Source organism: Pyrus communis, chromosome 10 (genome assembly GCF_963583255.1).
Source record: "Pyrus communis chromosome 10, drPyrComm1.1, whole genome shotgun sequence".
Lineage (NCBI taxonomy): Eukaryota > Viridiplantae > Streptophyta > Magnoliopsida > Rosales > Rosaceae > Pyrus > Pyrus communis.
Genome location: NC_084812.1, coordinates 20690690 through 20705409, shown reverse-complemented (window position 1 = coordinate 20705409; position 14720 = coordinate 20690690). Strand labels below are relative to the sequence as shown.

The window sequence follows — 14720 nt, the reverse complement described above, 5'->3', positions numbered from 1 at the left end:
TCGTATACCACAATCATCATTTAATTAACTAGTTTTTCTTAATTATTATTTTATTAAATAATGAACTAAATTTAAAAATCTGATTAATTCAAATAATGTGGCTGTCCACATCAAATGTCACCTAAAGTGGAATGAAAATGTTCTACAAAGACATGATATGAATAGCATTAATCCTAATTTTTTGCCAACTATTAAAGCTAATGAGTTTAAATCTCAAGGCATTACTGTTAACCTCAAGTCGTTGTTGGAGATAATCACGCCACATAATGCAATAATATATAGATTTACTTTAAAGAAAGTATTAGAAGTGTTTGTTTTTCATTCGATTTTCAAAAGTTGGTGTTGACACTGGACACAAATTCTCATCTGTCGTTACCATCTATTAATGGAACGGTTCTAAAGCGTCAAAAAGCATAACCAATTCGACAGGACGACATAGATGTTCCTTTCCTTAATTTTGGGTTGACAAGAATTATTTAGTTGACTAAAATAGTACATATTAAGAATCATATAATCTAATGGATGGCTCGTAGATGGAAAGGGGAAAAGGGGGCTGCTTTAGCGTGAATGTTTTCATACTCAATAAAGTTTTGTTGGTAACTATTTTTAATGGTGTAAGTGTGCCAAAACAAAACAAAAATAATGCTAAACATATCACATTTTTACACTAAATTTGATCTGAACTTTATATTTTTATGTCGATTTGCAGTGGTAGATGGTGGCGTAGAGTGGAGATGCGGTGGAATCGTCAAACTCTGCTTGGCTCCTATACATGTGAGTTTGATAACGTTAATCCTCAGTGTATAAAGAGTTTCAAGAAAGCAGGGTTAAAATTCAATAAGAACATATACACACTACTGACGTATTTATGATCCAAGACTTTTTCCTTTATATATCAAAATTTGTGGACTGATTAATGTTGGTTTTAGACTGCGACATACAATTTATAGGAGCAGTCCCTAATTTGTATTACCGGAAATGTTCACCAAAAAGTTAAAGTAATGATCCATAACTAAAACGCGACAATAGCAGTCTTCATCTACAATCTAGAATGAATATATATATATATATATATATATATATAGAGAGAGAGAGAGAGAGAGAGAGAGAGAGAGAGAGAGAGAGAGAGAGAACGACAGCTAGCTCCATTGATCAATGATGTTTTCTTCTTAATTCTTTTATCCTAGAGGAAACCCAACACATTTCCACAGCCTTCCATCCAATAATATACTTTTGGGGTTTTTTTTGAGAGTTGAATGCAAGCCATGGAGGTCCAGAAGAGCAACACAGACCATGTAGTAGTCACCATAGACCAACCAAACCCCAAACTCAAACAGTCACCCCAGGCAGACTCTAATATTTCAATCCCACAACCCTTATCAAGTGCAAAAACCCTTAGACGCCTAAACTTTTCGAAGCCCCGGTCACGGTTTGAGGAGATTAAGTACCCTTTGCCACCAAAAACAATTCATGAATCTGAACAACTCCAACCCTTCGACCCCTATCAAGACAACAACTCGTCCGCAGATGAAGATGACGATGAAGACTGGTACGAAAATGAAGAAGACGATGAAGATGATAACGATGGCAAGCAAGGAAAGCACCTAAAGAGAAGGAAGAGAAAGATAAACAAGCGAGCTGTAATTGAGTGGACTTTGTTCCTCACAATAATGACTTGCTTGGTATGCTCTCTAACCCTAGATTCTCTTAAAAACAAAGTGAAATGGGGCTTGGAGATATGGAAATGGTGTGTAATGGTCATGGTTACGTTTTGTGGGCGTTTAGTTTCTGGTTGGGTTGTGGGGTTTCTTGTCTTTATCATAGAGCGAAACTTCATGCTTAGAGAAAAGGTACTTTACTTTGTGTTTGGTTTGAGAAAGAGTTTCCAAAATTGTGCTTGGTTAGGCCTAGTTTTAGTTGCTTGGATGAGCATGTTCCCTGACAAGCACAACAAGGTCCTCAAGAATATCTTTCGTGCTCTGATCGCAGTGTTGATCGGAGCCACGATATGGCTGCTTAAGATCTTGTTTGTTAAAGTCTTGGCATCCTCATTTCATGTAGCTACATTCTTTGATCGCATGAAAGAGAGTGTTTTCCACCACTACATTTTGGAAGCCCTATCTGGGCCTCCACTGGACGAGGAAGAAAGGGAGCTTCCACAGCGTCGTTTTCAGGCGTCGAAGTCGTTGCCTGCAAGGCTGCGAGACAAGTCTCATGGGGTTTCAAGGTCCTATAGGCGAGAAGGGTCAAGGAGGATTGACATGGAGAAACTTAAAAGGTTGAGCATGGCGAGTAGAGCAACGGCATGGAGCGTGAAGAGGCTTGTAAACTACGTTAGGTCTTCGGGATTGTCGACGATTTCGAGAACTATAGATGATTTTGGAAATGCAGAGTCGGAGATTACAAGTGAATGGGAGGCGAGAAATAGTGCTCAAAGGATTTTCAAGAATGTTGCTAAGCCTGGTGCTAAGTAAGTTTTTCACTTTTCACTGTCCCTGCCTACTATACTTTTACTTTCACTACATAATTTATATATATAAAATAACAAATGGTGCATGCCAACCCTCTTTATGAATTTGCTTTTTCACTTCTTGTGACAATGATGGTTCATCATATATTTGAAGTGTAATCATAAATGGTCCCCTTTTTTTTTCTTTTTTCTTTTTTTCTTTTCAAAGGTAGATAAATGGCCCCTTTCTTACTTTTGCTTTTCTTCTTCTTCTTTTATTTCTTTTTTATTTCTTTTATTTTTTATTTTTTTTTAATTTTTTTTTTATCTCTAGCAGTTATCTCCTTGATGGTTGACAGGTCCACAGGTTGTTGGGTAGGTGCATTATAGTGTCACTTAACACACCTATTCATAATGTTATGAAGCTTTGCTATTAGGGCACACTAAAAAAAACTCATTTCCAGATGAAATAACTTTGTCAGACTAAATACATGTCCGTCGCCTTTTATTTTTCCGGCAACATTTCGTTAGACAAAAGTTATCATGCAAAACTTGTCGCTCAATTATTTGCCTAACGAATAATAAACATTCATCAGACAAGTAGAGTTGGCCCGACGAAATAAAGTCTTCGGGTAAAAGAGCATTGACTAACTTGACCTGATGAAAGAAACTTGCTTGATGACATTACTTCATCGAGTTTTCTAAAAATATAATAATTAAAAACATTTTGCCCAACGAAATATTCATCGGGCCATTATTTGAAAGAAAAAAAAAAACAAGAAATACCTGCTCAACGAAATTGTTCGTCGCGCAAAGTATTTAAACATTTTTCCAAAAAATCAAAATTTTAAATTTTAAATTAGAATTAATTAATTAACTAATTCTAATTATATTAATCTAAAAAGCTAAAATAAATCACAATATTAAAGAAATTTATTTAATTATATTAAAATAAAATATTTATAACAATTATACGTAAAAATACTAAACTTAGTACAACTACTAGGTGACTGCTGAGGTGGCTGGTTGGATGGTTGCTGAAGGTTCAGAAGATCAGGCTGACATTGATTGGTCTATCCCAACAATGTACCGCATAATGCCCTCCTCTCGCTAGCGTGCATCTTCTCTAACTTCTTCGTCTCGCTGGCGTAGGACCACTAACTCCATCTCCAACTGCTATAGTCTGGAAGACGTCCCGCTTATAGTCTAACAGCTAGATGAAGAAGATCACCGAGGTCTCGAATCCGACGCGCTCCTAGGCTGGGAAGTTCTTTGCTTTTAGTCGGCCAATCCCGTCCATCCGTAATTGTAGAGATACCTCTGGATCAAGTGTCAACTCCTCCATTGACGTGTCTGATTATTGTTGGGTGATATACTCGTCCTTCTTCTGCAACATAGAAGCCTACAAAAAAAAAAAAAAAAAAAAAAAAAAAAAAAAAGTAATCAATTAATATTATCAATCATAATTTTAAAAATTTTAAGCCAATGAAGTTTGAAATTAAAATTTGAACGGAATACGTACATGAATGTTGTTTCCATATTTGGCATGCGTATCTCCCAAGCCTCGACTTCCGGGAAAAGAAAACTCTTATCACGATGTTCCTCAACCTGAAAGATGAACGGCTGAGAACCAGATTGATCATGGTGCAGCTTTGCTTCCCGATTAGCCTTATTTGCTGCCAATTTTTTATGTGAATTAAAAAAAAATTAATTAAACTTAAAAAAATAAACAGAAATATAAAAAACAGAAATTGAAAATTAAAATTAAAAAAAAAAAACTTACCAAAAATGTCGGGCTCTAAAAACCACTCCCACTGCCCAATCCTCTCCTTAGATTATGGGGGTCGATTTGTAAGAGTCCATCTGGAGATGCACAAGTCTTGTAATAACGTCCACTACTTGCACCGCTCAACCCACACCTAATGTATGTACTCATTTGTATCCAACTGCTTCATGTTGATGGAGAAGTTGGTCCGAAATAGACAAAAGAAACAAGTGTATTAGATTAAAAAGTACATTAAATAAGTAAAAGTAAAAGAATTAATTAATTAACGAAACTCCACACACTGAAATCTATCTTGTCACATCCCGGCCCGGGACGGATCACTTCCCGGGCCCGTTCCACCACCGTAGCATGATATTGTCCGCTTTGGGCTTACCATTCCCTCACGGTTTTGTTTTTGGGAACTCACGAGCAACTTCCCAGTGGGTCACCCATCATGGGATTGCTCTAGCCCCCCTCTCGCTTAACTTCGGAGTTCCTACGAAATCCGAATCCAGTGAGCTCCCAAAAGGCCTCGTGCTACGTAAGGATGAGAATATACATATAAGGATCACTCCCCTAGACGATGTGGGATGTTACATATCTCATCATGTGCCATGCACCTAGGGAAGGGTAAGCATCTTCCGTGAAGGGCGACCATGGGGCATTTCGTACAGATGAAGGCACCCATATCGTAAGTCAACAAACTGTTGACTTTCGTGCTCGCTCGATAATGGTGTGAGTTATAATTGACCACGATCCGATTTTGCGAAAAGCAAGTGATCTGGTTGGAGGCCAAGCTTCTATAGATTCCCCGCACTTTGTCTTCCTTCGAGGTTAGGAGTTCTCCATCTCCCTTCGGATCCACGACTGCTTAATCGAGGTCCGCAACCTCAACAGGGTGGACTAGGGTTGGCACATGCTCATGTTATCTCCAAATATGAACATGTTTGACAGATTGTGGCACCCGCCCTGATGCATCAGAAGTATTGAGGCCGACTGCCGACTCGATAGTGGCCGACTGGATGCCATTGGGTATCTCTACCACTAGGTCACTCTGACCCGAAGCAAAGGCAAAGCGGTGGCCGTTAGTGATCAACCATGATGACATCTGTGAAAAGAAAAAAAACAATAATTTGTACAATTTTCAAAATGTCACAATCATGCAACCTTACAAAAAAAAAAACAAAATTAGAAAAAGAGTTAGAGAGACCTTTATAAGAGATGAGAGAGTAGAGTGAGACATTAGAGAGAGGGAGTGAGAGAGATAAAGTTTAGGACGTGCCGCGAGGAAGAAGAAGAAAAAGCTTCTCGGTGTTGTAACATATCAGACCTTTCTCGATGGAAGGGTCTGTAAGGCAAGGGTTTAAAAGTATGACACGTGTTCCTAAACCCTAAAACATAAAATATACATTCGTCCGACGAATTTTTCTCTTGGCACGAAACCTTAACCTAACGAAGGACACTTTGCTTGTCCAACTTATTTCGCCAGGCAAAAGCCTCTAAAGAGACCAAAACATTGATTGGATTTGCCTGACAACAATTTGTATTCCTTCAAGTAAGGACTATTTGCTCGACGAATTACCTTTTATCGGGCAAATAGTAATTTCTGATAGTAGCGTGTTTACTTATGCTTTTTTTTTTTTTTTTTAAGAAATTAGTATGAGAAGGAATGATATATGATAAGCAATTCCCTATATTAATGGGATACCTTCATTTTTAATATCTATCACACCCAAAACTTATGGGGCCACCTATTTCTTCATTCATCTGGTTGTTAACGAGTGAATACATGACTGAGAATGATACTCATTCTTTCGAATTTCATTTCTTGTAAGTAAATATGCCATTAAGTTACATGGTTTACTATTCTTGGCCAAGAATAACAATAAATTTATTGTTATATATATATATATATATATATATATATATAAACAGTGCTCTTATTAGACCGTTTAATATAGGATAGTGCTATTCGCACACCTATTTTTACCTCCCAAACACCCTTGTCAATTTTGTCATTGATCTTCTTCAATTCATTCAATTTGATACTGAAAATTGAGAGGGGTATGTGAGGAGTAAAAATAGGTGTGGATAACACTACCCTTAATATATTGTTTGTTATCTAAGTTGATCTCAAATTCTTTTTAATTTTGGATGTTTATTAGACATAATATGTTTTATTGTGTGATACACCTGGAACATAGCATGTACAGAATATTTAGCAAGACAGTATTATTCGAATTACAAAATTAAATTGTTAATGATACTCAAAAAGTGTCTCGCCTTTTCAATTTTTTAAGCCTACAAAAGTATGCATTCACGAGACTTGGTTTATGATTACACTTGTTTTATATATAATAACGATTCAAAGGAATCTTAATGACTCCTAATTGAGAGCTTCTTACTTATTCAATCATTCAGTCATTTTGTGCCTTTTAATTGAGAGTTTCTTGCAATGTTCACATCCACCTTCATTCATTCCAACGTACGTCCTTGACGACGATAGTGATTGTGAATATATATACATATACATATATACATATACACACACACACAACACACACACACACACACACACACACACACACACACACACACACACACACATATCGCATACTGGCACACACGAAGGACATGAACTCAATAATATCATTTCAGTTAACATTTTTTGTGTGGCTTAATTAGGTTTTTTGTTCATGCACCGTAGGCTAGATAATTGAGACCGACCAGGCTTCGATGATACAATTCTCAAAGGCTCAAAGTTTTTTTTTTTTTTTTTTCTTCGTCTGGCCGTCCTTATACAGATACATAGAAGAGGAAGATTTACTACGGTTCTTGAAGAGTGATGAAATTCACACCATATTTCCTCTCTTTGAAGGAGCTATTGAAACGGGAAAAATTACAAAGTCGTCCTTTAAAAATTGGGTGGTGAGTTTCAACATAATTCACATTTAGCAATTTCCTCACTCAATATAGCTGTTGTTACCAAAACTTAAAGAAAGAGACATGAAACTGAATCGAATCAAAACGGCACACATTGACCAATTTAGATATCCAAAGCTAATTTTATATATAGCACTACTCGTTTCCTAATAATTTTATAAAATTGGTTGACGGGTTTTATAGGTGCATGCCTATATTGAGCGTAAAGCATTGGCTCACTCCTTGAATGACACCAAGACTGCTGTCCATCAACTTCACAAGTTGGCGAGTGCAATCGTAATTGTGATTATAACTGTGGTGACTCTTTTGGTGATGGGTCTGGCCACAACTAAGGTGATCTTTGTTGTTACTTCTCAACTGCTGCTTGTGGGATTCATGTTCCAGAACATGTGCAAAACTGTGTTCGAGTCTATCATCTTTGTGTTTGTGATGCATCCATTTGATGTTGGTGATCGTTGTGTGGTGGATGGAGTTCAGGTCAGAGATATTATATACTCTACTTTTCGGATTACCTCCTTCAGGAAATTATTCTAATTAATAACCCAAACCTTTTTTCTTTAGTCATCTCCTAAGAAATTTTCTTTTATCATGCGTTCCCTAATTTGGAATTTAGGGGCTCATTTGTTGACGAATGGCCCAATTGAATACATAGGTACGTAAAGAAGATTTTGGGGAATAATTTTGTAATTGGACCGACTGAAAATTTGACCCAAAAAAGCTAGAAAACTTATGGCGATCGAGAACTTTATAGGGTGTAAATACAATATAGTATGTATGATAATGACCTAAAAAAAAGGTTTCATGAGTAGGGGATGGAAAAGAAGCTAATATGAGTATTTCAAAGTTGTAAGATTTTTAAATGACATATTTCAAGTAATTATTTGAAAATTCTTCGCATATGCCTATTGATTAGTTCATGTAGGGCATTCGTAATTCCTCATATCTAACTTTTTATGATCTATTTGTTCATTGCTATGCCTAAATCCGTTGAAATTTACCCCTTAGTGAACAAATTAAGTAGCCCTAGCAATACTAACATATTGCATAAGGACTATTGCTATTCGTCTTGTTATTTATTCCTCTTGGATGAAATAATAACGTTCAATGCTTATTTTTATGCAGATGGTTGTAGAAGAGATGAACATTTTGTCAACCGTTTTCTTAAGATACGACAATGAAAAAATATTCTACCCCAATTCTGTGCTTCTTACAAAGCCTATTAGTAATTTCAGAAGGAGTCCAGATATGGCTGACAGTATTGATTTCACAATTGATGTCTCTACTCCTGTTGATGATGTTTCTGCACTCAAGAAGGCCATACAATTGTAAGCAACCCGCCTCATCCACCTTTCATATTTCCATTTTTGACTTGTTAAATTGCTTGTATAACCATGAAATGATCAAGCTAATAAAATACAACTGATTATAAAAGCTATTTCTAGTGATACCAATTTTTTTTTTTTTTTTGAAAAGAAGCTTAGAGTGTTTCATTACTAAGAACATCAAATTCAAACACAAAAAGTGCCATGTGGATCGTTTTTATAATAATTGCTTATGTATTGTATATACCCTTCACTATTAATGAGAACTCCTCTACCCCATGGACGTAGCCAAATATAGGATAAACCACGTACTTTTGTGTTTGCTTTCTTGTCTCTATCTCTTTACATATTATCCTCAATGGGTGACCGGAGCAACCAAACTTGACACTTTAGGTTATTCCAAAGTTTCATTGATTTTGTACATCAACAATGATAGATTAGTAATTTTCTCTATATAAAAATATTAGAAAAAAATTAATCTCTTTCACATTTCTTGCTAAATTCTCTCTTCCATATTTTTTTTTTTCACGTGTGCAATTGCTACTATTTACAGCGAAAAGTTACGTTATAACACTTGGCACACACTGATAGGTGGCAATAATACTACAATATCACTACATTTTAATATATGTTGAGGAATTATTTTTTGGTTACAAATGCTGCATGGAATTTATGCAGATATATTGACAGCAAGCCAAAGTATTGGTCCTCAAAACACTCAGTCATAGTGAAGGAGATTGAGAATGTGGACAAGATGAAAATGATGCTGTGTGTTCAACACACCATGAACCATCAAAATTATGGGGAAAAGAGTGCTCGAAGATCAGAGCTCGTGTTTGAACTGAAGAAGATTTTCCAAAATCTTGGCATAAAGTACCATCTTCTTCCTCAAGAAGTAAACCTCCCGCAATTCAACGCAAGCAATGAGAGGTTAACCATACCTTCTTAATCACTACCACTTTCCATGAGGAGCCTGTAAATTTACCGGCACTTCACTATGCTAGATTTGCATGTCGTTTGTATGACAAACTGAATCAAGCAAACATGAGAGATGCAACTAATGGGTTTTCAAGCGGTTGAAGTTTTAATGTAAAAATTATTTGAATGTTTTTAATATAAAAGGAAGAAGTTGTGTTTTCATTGCACTACAGTAATGCTTATTAATACCATCATGAGGTTGGGAGTTCAGTTTCTTGTGAAGCACACTATGAAGTTGCTGGTGGATATTTATGGTAGTAGGAGATGGTAATTTAGCTACGAGGAGGAGGGATTGGGCTTGATGAAGTTGGCAAATTGGCAAACAAGAGTTGGTGATCAAGTATCAACATAGTAGCAAATGAAAGACAAAACGCAATCCTGTCACCGCCATCCTGGAGTCAAGAAGAACAGAAATTGCTGACTACGAAGATGGATACTACCGGTATTGGAAACAAAGGCTAATGCGCATTATTGGAAACGAAGGCTAATGCGCATATATAGTGCACCAAAATGGTGTGCTGTTGCCCTAGATGCTGACGAAGAAGAAGACCGCTGTACAAAGCCTACACGTTGGATAAGAAGGCTGCACTAACGTGCAAACTGCACAAAAAACGGTGCAATTGTTGTTCGAGTCGTTAACAAACTCACTTAATAAAATGACTGCAAAATTAGTTCAAGCCCCGTACATGGGTCACAGCTAGGGGCCAAAGAAATTGCGTACAAGAAACTAGGAGAGCAACGGCAGAAGATGTAAAACAACAGAGAATGTTGCAGAGTATAGACCGTAAGTTTGAGAGATTCGGAGAGAGAAAGAGAGCCTGAGGAAGAAGAAAGAAGTTTCTGTAATGATTTCTTACATATACAATTGAGATATATATCTTTAGACTTGCTTAATGACTAAGCAAACACTCAACTCAACAACCTTATCTACAACTTAACAACCTTATCATTACAAAGTCCCTAATCTATTGCCACACGACACTTAATACAACCATTGATTCCATATTGTTATCATTCCCTCTCAAGCTTAGGAGAGGAAGGTCCAAGTTTGAGATTGCAGCAGTGAGTATGAAACAATGGGGATGAAAAACTTTTAGTCAATATGTCAGCAAACTGTTGATTAGATGAAACAAACTGCATATGCAGAAGCTGTTTAGCCACTATTTCTCTAACAAAGTGCACATCAATCTCAATGTGTTTAGTCCTTTGATGCATGACTGGATAACAAGCAAGAGTAATAACAGACAAATTATCACAAAACAATGTAGAGGGAGTAGGTACAAAGATATGCAAGAAGGCAAAGCTATTGCCTAATCCAATCAATTTCAGCAACAGTAGAAGCAATGACTCTATATTTTGCTTTAGTAGAAAACCTAGAGGATGTGTCCTGTTTCTTGGAGGACTATGAAGTAGGATTAGACCCCAAAAAACTACCAATTCAGTTGTTGACCTTCTGTCATTAGGGTCCCAAGGACCCTAGCCTAGCCAACATCACTAAATGCATGTCCATCGAAAGCACCTTTAACAAATTGAATACCATAAGTCTGTGTACTTTTCAAATGCATAAGGATTCTTTTGATAGCAAGAAAATAAGATTCCAAAGGACAATGCATAAACTAACAGACTTGGTGAACTGAGAATGCAATACATGGCCGGGTGAATATAAGATATTAAAGAACCCCTACAATACTTCTCTACAACTCTTAATTGTTAAAAGGTTTCCCATCATCATTTAACAACCTATTGTATGGCAAACAAGGAGTAGCACATAGATTTGATAGTTTCATTTCAGTCTTTACAAGCAACTTAGAAACATATTTGGCTTGAGAAAGAAACAAATCATCAGAATTCTGAGTAATCTGAATCCTAAGAAAGTAATACAATGGTTCCAAGTCTTTAATATCAGATTCCTTGGTTAAAGTACTAATAACCTCAGTGACTGCAACAATGGCACTACTTGTGATGATAATATCAATGATCAGAACAAACTGTCAAACATATTTCTCAAATAAGGATAAGTTTGCATAAAAGGAAAGAAAGCCCAGAGAAGAAAGAAAGCTAGTAAACCTCTCATTTCAAACCCTTGAGGCTTGTTTTAAACCATAAAAAGACTTATGTAACTTGCAAATATAAGTAGACTTCTGAGAAACCACAAAGCCTAGTGGTTGTCCTATATAAACCTCATTTTGTAATATTCCACAAAGGAACGCATTGATAGTGATTGGCAGAATTTGTACTCCTAAAATTGTGCCCAGGATGCTCATCGGAGTGTGTGCCCAACCGTGAATGCACACTTGCCAGTGGACCTAGGTGGGAGTGAAACGTTCTCTACGCGCTGAGATGAGAGAAAACAATATCTCAGGTCCTAGGCGGGAGTGAACACTGCCAGAACGGTCGGTTTGTGGCTAGTTGAGTTGCTACTTATTGGGAGGCTGCTGGAAAGAAACGTAGTCGCCTACCCTCGTCTTACTTTGGGACCTTTTCAGATTGCTCTAATTCTTGATGTTCTACAATAGCTGATTCACCAAAGTTATCTGTTATGCAAGGGCGCTTGCCAAATCTGGACCTATCGAGACAGGTTTGGTTCACCATTCGGATGGAAGAGCTTGGATGGCAAGCGTCTCCATGAGTAGTGGAAGTGTAATGGACTCTAGGTGCAAAATTCTTGCCGAGATAGGTTAAATATGTGAAAAAACATGTAGGGTCTATCCAGCCTTAGCCATTCTGGGAACCTGAAATTGGGTTGGTTGAACCGGTTTAGGAACCTGGAACTGGATCAGTTGAACCATTCTGGGAACGGTCTAGAGTGATAACTAGGCAGTTAGAACGGGTCAAGGTGTGGGTATGGGTTAACCCGCCTAGTTGACTATTAGGCTGGGTGCCACGAGCTGGGCCAAATGTCAGTTAGGCCCGTTTAGCCCGTGGGATGGTCCACCCCTCTCCTAGGCTTATGTTGTCTATGGTGTACTATGGGCCTTGCATGAGGCCCAAGTTTGGGCTGCCTCTCGTGCCTGGGCATGCAGCTTATGGGCTGCAGCTATTGTTGTTTCTCCATCGTGGGTTGCTGGCCTTGGTTTACTACTTAGGCAGTCCTTGTAGCCACTGGATCCACACCCTGAGCAACTGTAGTGGCGGTGTTCCGTGGTGGTAAAGTTGTTGTGTTAAGCCTCACGGAAGGATAGCGTGGGGCCACATCATGATCTCCATTGTCTAGTCTATATCCTTGAACGTAGGATGTTCTATTCGTTGTGGTCTTAATCTTATCTTTGATGACTCATAAGCAAGGAGTTTTTAGCAGTTGTAATCTGCTACTTCCAGGGATGCTGAGCTATGCATGGGAATATTTGTGTGCTCTGCCAATTTAATGAAGCCAATCTTGTCTTCTTCGGGATAAAGTACACATGTCATCTCTAGGATTTTTGAGATTATTTTTGGCTCCACACCAGTGAATACTTGACAAGTTATCCATTTTTATTTGTTATATTTATCTTTTATTATTTTTATATATGTTTACAAGGCGATTGTACTAGGATTGATGGTCTAAATTGGAAGGAGAGCACATATGTTTTGAGTTTGATTTTTTTATTTTTTAAATAAAGATAAATTTACATGGTGAATTTGGTTTATGAATGTAGTTTAGATGGTAAATTTAAGTTTAAAGAAATGTAGATTTTAATTAAAAATAGTACGAGTGAAATGGATAAATTGGATATAGAGCGATGCTATATGGATTCAAATAAAAAAAAAATTCTTTTCAAAATATAAAGAAAAAAAAATTGTACATAAAATCACTCTCCTAGTAGAAAAATAAATAAATGAACAAATGACTCTTGAGATTTTGTTTAAATATTATTAAACTTGGATTATTGATCTACCGAGTTCAACTCCAGGAAGCGAAAAATCTTCTTTCTTTTTCTTTTTTCTTTTTTTTTTATTTTTTTTATTTTATATTTTATATTTTTATTTTTTGAATTTATTGTTCGAAATAGCTCAACAAAACTCCAAGCAGCTCATTTCTGGAAAATCCAAAACCATCCTGACTTAAATTCTCGTTTTTTTTTTTTTTTTTGGCAACCTGGTCCTCTCACTCTGCAGCGACGCCGCCATGGCCGACGCTCTCTCACCGTAACCCGTACTATACTCACCACAACTGCACCAAAACAATCCAAACAGTCCAAGCAAACCGAACAGTTGCAAAAGGAAGTCCACCGACGATGACGAAGCTCACGCCGGAGTTCCTCCCAGGTTCAAAATCTCTTGAAGCGCTGAGCAAGCCATCCTGCATCCCAAGCCGAGCACCGCCCCGGCTTACCAAGTGCGTGCGCAAGCTCGTCAAGCAACGCAACTGGTTGAAGCCAACGAAGTCCTGAGCGTGTGCTGGAAAGCAGCCGGAAAGTCAGGTTGCTGGTGAACAACTGATGTAGCAAACCAAGACTTGGAATTAGATTATGGTTTAAATATTATTTTGGTTTAAGTACCTAAAACTCCCCAACTTTTTAGTGTTATTTCAAATTGGTCTCAACAGTTTTAAATATTTCAAATTAGTACCCAACTTATTGAAAATGTCACAGCCATTAAGCCCTAGTTAATTTTTCAAACATAGTTTATATTTAAAACTCACCAACAAGGTATATCATGGTCAACATTAATATTAGTTGACTCAAAATCTAAATTTCAAACATAGATTATATAATAAGGAACCCAATGATCAAACGGTATTGAACTGAATAAAAAATGGACTCAAATTGAAGTTACGTCAGGGGACAATCTCCTAACAAAGAAGAGGGTTAAAAATTCATATAGATCTTCAAGGAGCTTGTTTATGCTCATGTGATTTCCTCATTTGCTGATTTTCGATCGTAAAGCTTTGAGTTCTTCTATGCGGGCATGGCAATCTATACCATTTCCGCAACATCCATGACATTTCCGCAACTTTCATGACATTCTTTTTAATGTTGGCTGCTTGAGCTGTAGGGTGGAGTTGTTGGTCTTGCATTGGGTTTGGAGGTGATGACCTGATGGTGGTGGTGGTGGTTGTGGTGATGTTAATTGGTGGAGGCCATGCTTCCATGATCTTCAATTGTTTTTGGAGACATAGTAATCTCTAGTTAATTTAACAAATTTTTAACTGGGGCTTAACGAATGTGACATTTTCAATAGATTGGCTACTTGTTTGAAATGTTTTAAAAAATTGAGACTAATTTGAAATGACACTAAAAAGTTGGGAAGTTTTAGGTACTCAATCCTATAATTCTTAGGGTGA

The 14720-nt window shown here is 37.1% G+C and overlaps 1 protein-coding gene across 1 annotated transcript; it reads left to right on the top strand.

The window, feature by feature from the left end:
* The first annotated feature begins 1226 nt into the window (after positions 1–1226).
* LOC137746610 (mechanosensitive ion channel protein 10-like) lies at positions 1227–9650 on the top strand. Its single transcript, XM_068486618.1, has 5 exons — positions 1227–2470; positions 7019–7142; positions 7341–7634; positions 8280–8482; positions 9158–9650. Exons 1-5 carry the CDS (start codon positions 1257–1259, stop codon positions 9426–9428), a joined length of 2106 nt encoding a protein of 701 aa, XP_068342719.1. The 5' UTR covers positions 1227–1256; the 3' UTR covers positions 9429–9650.
* Positions 9651–14720: the final 5070 nt, after the last annotated feature.

What these genes read in the sequence shown, in the direction of transcription:
- LOC137746610 (XM_068486618.1), top strand. Translation starts at nt 1,257, where the DNA reads ATGCAAGCCATGGAGGTCCAGAAGAGCAACACAGACCATGTAGTAGTC. An exon ending in CGTCCTTTAAAAATTGGGTG is followed by an intron (nt 7,143 to 7,340) that starts GTGAGTTTCAAC and finishes CGGGTTTTATAG; the next exon opens with GTGCATGCCTATATTGAGCG. An exon ending in GTGTGGTGGATGGAGTTCAG is followed by an intron (nt 7,635 to 8,279) that starts GTCAGAGATATT and finishes ATTTTTATGCAG; the next exon opens with ATGGTTGTAGAAGAGATGAA.